The sequence below is a fragment of the Somniosus microcephalus genome, chromosome 12 (genome assembly GCF_052327205.1).
Source record: "Somniosus microcephalus isolate GS21.2 chromosome 12, FLI_Smic_1.0, whole genome shotgun sequence".
NCBI lineage: Eukaryota > Metazoa > Chordata > Chondrichthyes > Squaliformes > Somniosidae > Somniosus > Somniosus microcephalus.
In genome coordinates this window covers 164548329-164560973 of record NC_140998.1, presented here as the reverse complement: position 1 = coordinate 164560973, position 12645 = coordinate 164548329, and the positions used below count along the sequence as shown (strand labels likewise).

General features: G+C 45.1%; 1 protein-coding gene across 14 annotated transcripts in view; it reads left to right on the top strand.

Moving 5' to 3' along the window:
• Positions 1–12645, top strand: part of LOC147109680 (uncharacterized) — a 396101-nt gene that overhangs the window by 282239 nt on the left and 101217 nt on the right. For all 14 annotated transcript variants that reach the window (XM_086003764.1, XM_086003766.1, XM_086003775.1 and 11 more), the window contains one exon: positions 6378–6489. In XM_086003764.1, coding sequence (XP_085859890.1) covers positions 6378–6489 — 112 coding nt within the window. The remainder of the gene's footprint in view (positions 1–6377; positions 6490–12645) is intronic.

The following is a 12645-nucleotide window of genomic DNA, read 5'->3' as shown; positions in this document are numbered from 1 at the left end:
GCCCACTGACTCTCACAGCTACCTGGACTACACTTCCTCCCACCCTGCCTCCTGTAAGGACTCTATTCCATTCTCCCAGTTTCTCCGTCTCCACCGCATCTGCTCCGACGATGCCACCTTCCATACCAGTGCTTCCGACATGTCTTCCTTTTTCCTCAACCGAGGATTCCCCTCTACTGTGGTTGACACGGCCCTCGACCATGTCCGTTCTATCTCCCGCGCTTCTGCCCTCACCCCTGCCCCTCCCTCCCGGAACCACGATAGAGTTCCCCTTGTCCTCACCTTTCACCCCACCAGCCTCCACATTCAACGGATCATCCTCCACCATTTCCGCCACCTCCAGCGTGATCCCACCACCAAGCCTATCAATTGACTGACTTCCGGGCGGGGAACCTGTCTGTGACATCATACACATGCACTCTACCAGGCCCATCCCGCTCCCAGTGGGTCTCCAGCTCAAAATTCTGGTCTATGTTCCTTTTTAGATGGAAGAGGACCTTTTAATTGCAAAGAGGAACATTTTATGGATAAAATCTTGGCCAAGGCTGATGTTTACTGCTGTGGCATTGCTTAAAGGAAAATAGTGGATATCCCTTTTTGTGTTTTGTGTTTTAGTGTGTAATTGTGTCAACCTTGGCTCATTGGTAGCGCTCTCTCCTCTAAGTTAGAAGGTCATGGGTTCAATCCTCAGTCCAGAGACCTGAGCACAAATTCAGTAAGGGAGAGGGTTGCGTATATGAACTTTGAAAAACGTTTAACAAAGTACCACATAATAGACTTGTAAGCAAAATTAAAGCCCATGGGATTAAAGGGACAGTGGCAGCTTGGCTAAGGGACAGAAAGCAGAGAGTAGTGATGTACGGTTGTTTTTCAGACTGGAGGAAAGTATACAGCAGTGTTCTCTAGGGGTTGGCATTAGGACCACTCTTTTTATATAAATAACCTGGACTTGGGTATACAGGGGATAATTTCAAAGTTTTCAGATGACACAAAACTCAGAAATGTAGTAAACAATGAGGATAGTAACAGACTTCAGGAGAACATAGACAGACTGGTGAAATGGGCAGACACATGGCAGATTGAACGCAGAAAAGTGTGAAGTGATTAATTTTGATAGGAAGAATGAGGAGAAGCAATATAAACTAAGTGGTACAATTTTAAAGTGGGTGCAGGAACAGAGAGACCTGGGGGTGTATGTACACAAATCTATGACGGTGGCAAGACAAGTTGAGAAGGCTGTTAAAAAGGCATACAGGATCCTTGGCTTTATTAATAGAGGCATGGGGGTAATTTTAACCCCCCAAAATGGGTGGGTTTGGGTCGGGTGAGATGTAAAAATTTAAAAAAATCTAAAACCCGACTCCAACCCGGCCATTTCCAGGTTTAACAGAGGTGGAACAGGGGGCGAGCAGCTCTCGGGAAACCTGGCAGCTCAAGGGAGGCGAGGACAGCTTCGGGGAAAAGGTAGGTGCCTTTACAGCACTGGTTGTGGTCCAGGAAGAGCAGGAGTGGAGTTAAAACTCCACAGCATTTCCCGACCGAAATTCTTCTCTTCCCCCCCGCCCCCGCTCCCCACCCCTTATGGAACCCATCCATCAACGTTGGGGCCATAGAATACCAAAGTAAGGAAATTATGCTAAACCTTTATTAATCACCGGTTATGCCTCAGCTGGAGTATTGTGTTCAATTCTGGGCACCACACTTTTGGAAGGATGTAAAGGCCTTGGAGAGAGTGCAGAGGAGATTTACTAGAATGGTACCAGGCATGAGGGACTTTGGGACTTCAGATATGTGGAGAGACTGGAGAAGCTGGGGTTCTTAACCTTCTCTGCTCGAAGGAGAAGAGGAGATTTGATAGAGTAAGTAAGGAGAAACTGTTTCCAGTAGCAGAAGGCCCAGTAACCAGGAGACACAGATTTAAAGTGATTGGCAAAAGATTTAGAGGCGACATGAGGACTTTTTTTTTAACGCAGCGAATTGTTGTGATTTGGAATGCACTGCCTGAAAGGGAGGTGGAAGCAGATTCAGTAGTAACTTTCAAAAGGGAATTGGATAAATACTTCAAGAGAAAAGATTTACGGGGCTATGGGGATATAGTGGGGAAGTGGGACTAATTGGATAGCTCTTTCAAAGAGCTGGCACTGGCACGATGGGCTGAATGGCTTCCTGTGCTCTATGATACTATGAAGTCGTGAAACACGCTACTTAAATGCAAGCTCTTTCTGTAATGTACAATGTATTATATAATGCAACCAGTGTGGACTTGGTGACAGATAAAGTAGAAATGGTGTGGTTGCTTTTGCAAGTGTTTTTAATGTTTGGAAGTACAGGTACACTATCCCTTATCCGAAAGCCTTGGGACCAGCTGAGTTTCGGTTTTCGGAATTTTTCGGATTTCAGAAGGTATTATTATAAGACTGGAAAATTTGTATTTAATATAAATTTTAAAAGTTCATGCTACCTCTTGCGACTGTTCCGTGTCTCATTCCCCTTCCTGCGTCTCTGGAAAGCCGGATATCGGCTGACTCCTACTAAGCTGGCCCGCAAATCAGGTCGGGGGTCGGGCGGGTGGGGGGGGAGAAAAGAATATCGGACGGGCCGCGGTTCAGGTTGGGGTTCGGGGGGGGGGGTCGGGGGGAGAAAAGAATATCGGACGGTTCGGGTTGGGGGGGGGGGGTCGGGTCGGGTCGGGTGGGGGGTGGGGGGGGGAGAAAAGAATATCGGACGGGCCGCTGTATTGTTGGGTTCACTCTCCTGGTACCTCCTTCACACTGCCCGGCTCGGCCTGCAATCTCCTACCCAGGAGGGAACTCTGTGACCCTCTGCCCTGCTCAGCATAAGTCGTGCGCCACTCTGGTCATGTCGTGCGCACGACTTACGCTGAACGAAAAAACTTTCGGTTTTTAGAGGTTTTCGGAAGTTCGGATAAAGGATAGTCTACCTGTATATAATTTTTGTGGCTTATGTTGTTTACTATGTCCTGTTTGTGTCTTTTTGTGCAGATGTAAGAGTTTGCGATTATGGCGAAGTATATGGCTAAGTGTTTGTGAGACTTGTACATGTGCCTGTGAATGTTGTTGTAAGTGCATTTTATTTTGTATCATGCATTGTTGTGATGTGGATGTAGGTATTGGAGATGTTGATGCATTATGTAGTAAATTGCAGAGTGTTATGTTGAAGCAAAGGGGAAGGAGGAAGATGGAAGTGAATATGGAGTGGATCGGAGGTGGATGGTAGCTTTCGGACCAGGTGCTGTGTGTAGGAGGTGGTTAACATAAATGGGTGACAGAGGGGTTTGCAGATGAGGGTGGGAGAGCTTGGGTAGTTGTGTAGGAAGATGAAGCCTAGAGAATTGGTGGCTGGGAGGGAGGGAATGGATTGGGTAGGATGGGAGGAATTTAGGATTGGAGCAAGTGGCGTGGTATATGACACAGTGAGGGGAAGACTGGAAGCATTAAGAGAGGTGTAGGACATCGAAATCTTTGTGAATGTGGCTTTGAGTTTGTGAGGAGCTAGGAGAGATGAGATAGAAGTTACGGGGTGCAGGAGAATTTGTGGCGATTGTAAGTAATTCTGAGAGGGTAAGAAGAAATAAGTAGCTGGGGGCTAATGGGCACGTAACTGCAGTGAAAAGCACCTTGGACGCTTTACTATGTTAAAGGTGCTATATAAATGCAAGTTGTTGTTGAATCATTGGGAGGTGGGCGCTTGTTAGAGGGAGTGGAAAGTAGGAACAGATGGGTATTAAGGAACGGAGGGGTTTAGGAATGGGTGGTCGTAGAGTAATAAGAGGAAGTAGATAAAGAAGAGAGCTGACCCTAGTAAGGGGAAAAGTGGAGGATAGGGTGTAATGTGATATGAGAGAGAAGAGCCGGGAGAGAGAAGTGAGAGTTGCCAGTGAAGTGGAGAGTTGGTAGCAGCAATAGGCCTAGAAATTGGGTTGGGGCGCCAAAGTGGCGCAAAAGTCGCCTGAGCGCAGGATTTAGCGCAGCGATCGGAGTAATTCCGATCACCAGATATTCAGTTTCAGTGCCGCTCGAGGGACACGGGGCGAGGCTCAAGGTGCTCCACGTCCCTCTTAGGGCGCTGAAACTGATTACCGCAGAGCAACGTGCCGCAGCACCGCCGCTGCGGTACTGCAGGCCTTCCTCCCACTGTTAAGGGGGAGGTGCCTGCAACAGCGCGATCCCCGATCGCGAGTGCCGGCAAATGAGCCCGGCACCAAGGAGAAGTGCCGGGCTCTCGGGAAACAGCCGGCAATGCCGCGGGGGGGGGGTGGTTAGGAGGCTGGGGACGGAGGTGCTGGTAGGCGGCCGCCGAAAAAGCGGCCGCCCCGCACCTCCACCTTAACTTGCGCCGCTGCCGGCACAGTAAGGCCCCGTGAACCGGGTGCGGGTAGCGAGCGGCGCAACTGCGGCGTTCGCTACCAAATATCGCGAATGGGGCGCTGCGCACACCGATGACGTCATCGGTGGCGGCACAGCGCAAAAGCCTAACGCCACCATTAGCGCCCCTACTGAATATCGCAGGAGACGCAGCCAGTGGCGCTACAGCCACTGACTGCCTCTTTAGGCGCTAACAGGTGGCGCTACTCACCCAATTTCTCCCCCATAGAGTCAGTAGTGCGAGCTAAGAAATGTAAATTCTATGTAGGATTGGATCTTCAGTGGGGTTGGTAAAGGGAGGAAATGTGGAGAGTGTAATCAGGAAATGCACTTTTCAAGAGTGAAAAATTGGGTGTCGAGTTAAGAACTAACAAGCAGCAGAAAGGAGCACAAAAGAGAGCAGTGTGAATGAAAGGAACAGAGATGGTGGAAAGGAGCATGAAAGGGTGTGCAATGAATGGAGGAGCAGAGGCAATAGTGGAGGGCAAGAAATGGGCATTAAGAAACTTAAAATAAACCGGAGACTGAGACTAGAGGCCCTTACTTGAGTAAGGCTGGGGCCAGGACCAGAGGCCCCAGTGAAGCAATAAAAATGATAGTGCTGACGAAGCTCTGAGGGAGCAATGAAATTCAAAGCATTTTATACAATTAACAAATGTAGAAATTGTGAACTTCAAGTTTCAACACAGAGAATTTGCAAAGCCAAGAGAGGCAGAGGCTGTAGCAGGACCAAAGAGGTTGAGGTGAGGCTATTAAAGGCTAAACAGCTGGGAGACAAAAGTGGTGCTATAGCAGCACGTACTGGACAGAGACCATTGTTTACAGAGGCAAATTGCCATTATAAATGTTTAGATAATATTTTAACATTGTAAATGTTGACGTAGAAGCGTTACTCCAATGTTATGATATTAGGATGTTTAGGTTTCTGGGACATGCAAGGCTTTTAATGTATAGCTATGACCTAGTTTTCTCTAGACATTACATTTCAGTTGGGCTGATAAGTGAGGGAAGGAGAACTGACTGGGCAGAATCCTTTATTCTCTTAAGGTAGGAACTGAAGTTTCACTAAAAAAGGCAAAATATTGAGTTTTATAACATTTATTCCTGCCCAGTTAAATGCTGTGAGTTGCAGAACAATTTCAGCAGAAGTATTTTTATACTCGAGTTAATGTTAAAAATCTAAACTGAATTTGCTGCCTTGCACATTTTGCAAGGGGACAACTTTGCTCGGGTCAGGGTTTGGGTTCCCCAAACATTCAATCAGTAAAAAGATTGCACAGTGTGAAAGAGCTGTGTAGACCAGAAAAGTTCACGGCGAGGTACTGGGAATAGTTAGCACCCTTTAGAACTGTATGAAATTCTGAGCCTTTGGGAGAACCTTCTTTCCCTTCCAACTGAGTCAGCCGGGGAATCTTCTGCCGATGCCAAAATAACTATTGCATGAAACCCAGTGCTTTCCATACATTGTTCTGAAAACATACCCTTCTATGGGATGTTGCCATGCTGAAAGACTGCCAAAATAGAATCTGATAAGGATTATCTGCCCTTTGGCTAGCAACAAGAGTGGAATAAGTCACAAAATGCATGGTTCCTGAATTTGGGATAAACACTCCTGGTATTATTGTATTTTAGCACCGAGCAGCACACTCAGTGCACAGTCGTGTCGTGTGTACCTTTTGCTTTCTCATCGTGATATCTTATACAATATTATGCTTTTCTGTTTTATGCCACAATGCAGTAAACATAATTCAACAAAAATACACTTTCTTAAATTAAGTAATGGCACATCCTATTTTAGGGTTGTTTGCAAAGCCTATTAACTTGATAGCTGGAGAATATTCTATACTGTATACATATAAAAATGTTGACTTTTTATCACAGTGCCAAAAAGGAATGCTGTTTTAAACCCACGGTGAAAACTGTTACTCAAAAAACATTTTAAAGTATTTTCCATCTGGTGCTATTACTTAAATGTATCCTGCTATGTTTCAGATGATGGGAATCATTCTGACAAGACCAAGGAATTGTTTCCGTGGTCTGAAGCTACAGACAGCAGTAAATCAAAGGGCAAAGACAGACTGACTGGGAGAGCCAGAAGCTTTAAGTAAGTGCAAGAGCGAAAGCGGGACAACTTTGTATTCTGTTGGCAATTCACCATTATTTTGCAGTATAGAACATAAAGCCACCATAACGGAGATATTCAATATTAAATTTTTGAGGGTTGGGCCAGGAAAGAATTACCTTAACTTCTATTAATGAACTTAACATCATATATGCCAGACTTTTAAAGAAGTAGATTGATCTGGAACACTTTCCAATACTGGTCAAGAACCCATTTGGATTGGCACAGGCAACACACGCTCAAACAACACACGGGTGATTGACCTTTAAGCATTCATTTTTAATTTACAAAAACTGTGTTCAGTTCTCTGAACTTGAGAGTCTAGTATGTACTGTAATATTCTAGAAGTTGGATTTTATCTTCAAAAGATTACAAAGTCTTGACATCACGGCAGTGTTTGGTCGAATGTGGCACTAAGGATCCCCAGTAAAACTGAAGTCAATAGAGAGGGATCAGGAGGAAAACTCTCCTGTGGCTGGAGTTATACTTGGCACAAAGGAAAATCGTTGTGGTTGTTGAAGGCCAATCATCTCAGGCCACAGGACATTGCTGCAGGAGTTCCTCAGGACAGCCTCCTCGGCCCAACTATCTTCAGCTGCTTCATCAATGACCTTCCCTCCATCATACGGTCAGAAGTGGGGCTGTTCCCTAATGATTGCACAGTGTTCAGCTTCATTTGAAATTCCTCAGATAATGAAGCAGTTCATGCCCGGATGCAGCAAGACCTGGACAGCATCCAGGTTTGGGCTGATAAGTGGCAAGTAACATTCGTGTCGGGCAATGACCATCTCCAACAAAAGAGAGTCTAACCACCTTCCCATGATATTCAATGGCATTACCATCCCTGAATCCCCCACCATCAACATTCTTGGGGGTCACATTGACCAGAAACTTAACTGGATAAACCATGTAAATGCCATGTCTACTAGAGGCTAGGTATTCTGCAGTGAGTGGCTCACCTTCTGACTCCCCAAAGCCTCTCCACCACCTACAAGTCACAAGTCAGCAGTGTAATAGAAACATAGAACATCAATATGATCATGGCTGATCCCTATCTCAATACCATATTCCCCCTCACTCCCCATACCCCTTGATGCCTTTTGTGTCTAGATGGAATACTCTCCACTTGGGTTGGATGGGTGCAGCTGTAACAACACTCAAAAAGCTCAACACCATCGAGCACGGTGGCATAGTGGTTAGCACTGTTGCCTCACAGCGCCAGGGACCCGGGTTCGAATCTGGCCTCGGGCGACTGTCTGTGTGGAGTTTGCACATTCTCCCCGTGTTTGCGTGGGTTTCCTCCGGGTGCTCCGGTTTCCTCCCACAGTCCAAAGATGTGCGGGTTAGGTTGATTGGCTATGATAAATTGACCCTTAGTGTTAGGGGGATTAAATACCTGGGGTTACGGGGATAGGGTGGGATATGTGTTGGTGTAGGGGTTATGGGGATCGGGTGGGATATGTGTCGGTGCAGGCTCGATGGGCCGAAATGGCCTCTATCTGCACTGTGGGGTTTCTGTGATCTGTGATCTGGAACTCCCTACCTAATAGGGTTGTGGAAGCACCTTTACCACACGGATTGCAGCGGTTCAAGATGGAGGCCCACCACCACCTTCTCAGGGCACCAAGGGATGGGCAATAAATGCCGGCCTTGCCACTAACATCCACACTCCGAAAATGATTTTTTTTAAAGTACAAATTTGGAATTACTGTAAAATGACATGTTGACATTAGGGAAGGTGGGTTAGTTGCTGGCTCGATCATGCACCACACTGAAGGGAACTGCTCCAGCTAATTTCTTGCTAATTTGTCAGATCATAAATTCCTTCTATACCATGGGGAAATATCCACTTAAAATTAAGAAACTTAAATGTAATAATGTCCAATATATAAATGTCATTGAGCAATACAACAATTGTGTGGTGAATTTAAAAATCAAACCGCTGTCAGCAGAAAGGGTTAACTTTTTTGCAGGTTTATAAGAAGGCAGAGCAAATGTCGTCAGATGTATGCAATCGTGTCACTTCACATAAATTTTAAAAAACTTTCCTGATTGAAAAAGACAGTAAATTGGCGCTTGGTTCTTTTTCAATGTCTTTGTACCTTTTGAAACTTGCAATAGCAATTTTTGGCTGTAATCCAGTTAAAACAAAGTGCTTTGAAAAGTTCAAATTAATTTTCTACCAGATACCATGGCAACCATAACTTCAAGGCTGAAGCTTATCTTTTGCAAAACAAACTCTTTTGTGCATGTCACAGCTGCATCTTTAACTTAAAATGTAATTCAATTCTCAATCTTAAATTGAAATGAACATACTTAAACAATCACGTTCACACCACTTAGAAATATTGATCCCTGAAATGAGTTATGAACTCCAAGAGTGACAATTTTTTTAGGTGATATTTCCAGGTCACAAGCCTGCTCACAAAGTTTAGATCAGTTCAAAAACTAAAAACATGGCTCAAGTATCTCTCAAATGATACACATGTACACATACATAAATCAATTAACAAACTTAAAACAGCACACGCCTGTCGGAAAGGCATCAATTAAAATGCTTAAAACGGCCAACATCCAAGACAAGACTACAAAGGGTTAAACGGCGTTTAGCTCTGTGCACAGAAAAGTGGGTGGAGCTAAAACAAACATGCCAGACACTTTAAAAAAAATCAGTCTTTTGGACAAAAGGAATGCTGTAACTTCTTAAACATTCATAGTCGGTTAACTTCCACACTTCAACACGCACCTTCACGCAAACTGAAATCCCAGCATCATTTCAACTTCCTTTCACTCAGTAATTCTTGTGTTATATTTTTCTCAGCACAGAAACTGGCAGCTTCAGTGTCGGTTACAACTTTAAGTTTCTTTTCTTTCGCCTTTTAAACTGTCATCTCAGCAGCTTGTTTTGGTTCTCTAAACCACTGTTCTTTTCATTCATTTGCTAAGTTCCCAGAACTGTGTTGAGGAGGCCTTTTGTTTTCATCCTTTTAGTTACTACAGGCCACATGTGCACTTGCCACTTTAGACCTAGTGTTATCGGAGACCTGGCTCCTGCCACTGGAGAGTGACGAAGGGCTTGAGGCACTGCTGGAAGTTTCTCTCCCCTATCAGTCCCCACAATGTCATATGCAGGAGCTGATGGGGTCACACAGGTCCTCATTGTCATCGTCACTACTACTAGACTCCTCTCCGTCGTCATAACTGCCCCAGGAAAGGACTGACACCCTCACTTTTAATTCTTTAACTTTCCTCCTGCCTTCCTCCCTTCCCTGTTGTTCCTCTCTCTATTTCTTCACCACCTCTCTATCCTTATTCATCTGTGACAAGTCCCATAGTTACCGATAAGTTGCTTTAGTATCATCCAATCTTCCCTGTGTCTTAACTATTACTTCTGCAGAGCCCTGCACTTGGGACCATAGTTGAGTTATTTTTTGGTGCATTTCCAACTGTTGAGTGGCAGCCAATCTTCTTTCTGCCTGCAGTGCTCCCAGCTCATTTTTCAGACTTTCTGGGCTGGATTTTAACAGCCCTGAGGAGGCGGGACTGCTGGGAAAATCCCCCAAAATGGGAGTGGGTCCCAAACCCGCCTCCAACCAGTCTTCCTGGGAGTCGGGTCCCCGATTTGCGCAGGGACCCGACTCCTAGCAGCGGGAAGAGGATTATAGCCACTTAACTGCCTGTTAACAGGTAGTTAACAGGCAGCTAAGAGGCTTTTTCCAATTTTTTGACTTCTGCTGCGGGCTTCCTGATGTTGGGGAACCCCGCCAGGGTAAGTGAGGCATGCTGTGGGTCTGTTGTTATGTTGGTGTTTGGATGACAGCTGCAGAAGTGGTGTGAAGCATGTAATCGGACACAGGTTAGTATCAGAGTTAAGGAAAAGTTGGGAAAGTAATTTTTAATGTGGTTAGATGTTTCTGCAGGTGACGAGCTGTGAAGTGTTTATGTAACCTCATCTCATCGGGAGAAGTTACAGATGGCTTCTGAAATCTCAGCTGCAGCTGCCATCTGTTTTATCCTAAGGAGAGAGTAATTGGAGAGCCTGGATGCAAGGGCTCACCTTTGGACAGTGATTGTCAGTGTTTGACAGCACCTCAATGCTGTCAAACACTCTCAAATCATCTGTCAAACAAGTGTGGTGCATATGCCATTAAGAAAACCGGCAGATGAAGCGTCATCAACTGACATCATCTGACACTGGCTTTCCCTTAATTGGCCGGCAAACCCGCAGGGTGGGCTTAACAAGGCCAATCATGGCAAAATAGCATCTGTTCATCAGACGTCGCTGGGGACGGGACTGGAACCCGGAAGGCAGTAAGGTGAGTAAAATCCAGCCCTGTATCTCTGCCCAAAGGGTCTGGTTCTGACTAAATAGTTCAGAGTTCTGCTCTTTACAGCTAGTGTATCTTTTGTTGAGATTAACTGTTATTTGCATCATTGCCATCACACAGTTACTCTGGTTTTTACTTTTTTCGGTCTCATTACAGTTATCACACTTCATGGAAAATTCTCCATATAGGCCAGAAGTTTTTTCCATCCTCAAAAGGTCCTTCTTTACAATATTTTTTTACATAGCCTTCTGCCCACACCCTCCAGGTGGGTGTTCCCTTATTATTTTATTGCAGCTGTACCACATCCGGCCTCTTTCACCTTTGGATCTAGCCTCTATTTATCTGACCACTCTCCTGTCTGAACTTCACAGAAATCACAGAAACCCCACAATGCAGATAGAGGCCATTTCGGCCCATCGAGCCTGCACCAACACATATCCCACCCGATCCCTGTAACCCCTACACCAACACATATCCCACCCTATCCCCGTAACCCCATGTATTTAATCCCCCTAACACTAAGGGTCAATTTATCATAGCCAATCAACCTAACCCGCACATCTTTGGACTTGGTCACTCTTTATTTTATCTGGGCTCTTTCCCGTCTGGATATGTCCCCTAGGTGGAGGTGATCAGTCTCCCCATTTCTATCAACAACCTCCACTTTCCGTGATGTCTATAAGAGGTTGAGGGTCTGTGCGGTTAATGCAATGGCCCCTCCACTGTTACATCAAAGCACCACACATTTTTGCATCCGTTCTACTCCTCCTATAAAATGTTTACTACTCTCACATATAAGTTCTTTATCCTGTTCCCTGCAGCGTTGTTATCACCGTAAGTTGCCACTGGTGGAACTAGTCTACCTCCTGTCCCAGAGCTCGTCCGGATTGAGTTCTTGATGGTCCACATCTCACTTCAGTCCGATATCAACACCTCCCCGGTTATCAGAACAAAAAGTTGCAGGTTCAGCCAATGATGTATGTGAAGAGACCCACGTTATCTCTTTACTTGGGTCGTAACAAAAATAGTTGTTGCTTCAGGTTCCATACCTTTATTTCTTCAGTCATTATGCAAAGCACTTTACAAGCAGAGTAGATTAAACAGATACGAATACAAAAATGTAGACATGCACTTCACTATCCCTCACTGCACTGCCTTTTCTAAGCATAAAATGTCTATTTTTATATGATCCTTGTCCCCTTACTAAACTTGAATCTGCCTCTTCTCCCTTGATTGGATTCCTTCTGTCACCTGACTTAACATGACAACCCCCCCCCGGCCTCCTTTTAGTGACCTTCCCATGGTGTCCATGTTGAATCAAAGCCCAAGCTGCATGTGACGTAGCTTCCTTTATCTCGCCTGCTCCCAGAACGTTATCTGTCTGGTTTTCTGTGTGAACAATGAAGTCTTACGTATGTCCAAACTGGTTTCCTAGGCAACTGTCGTAAAAAGCTCTTCTTGGGCAAGTATTTTTCACGGTCCAGGCGTGGTCTTTCAATTATGTTCTGTATGCTAAGTTAACTTTTAATCTCCCAGCAAGCTCTCTGCCAAGTTAGTTCATTGAGCTCACAAGTTAATTGTAATTACCCATGTGAATATATAAAGAAAATACATGTTAATAAACAAATGCGCACTATCTTGTAGTGTTTGCTCCCTATACAATATGCTAAGATAGCTTTAATATCCCATCAACCTCTCTGCCTCTTCCTTCTCCATATTTCAACATGTCTCATGTTCCAACAGATGCATGACCTGTTTAAGACTAGGAGGCCTGCAGAGAAAGTGTAGGAACTTATATTTGATACCTCCC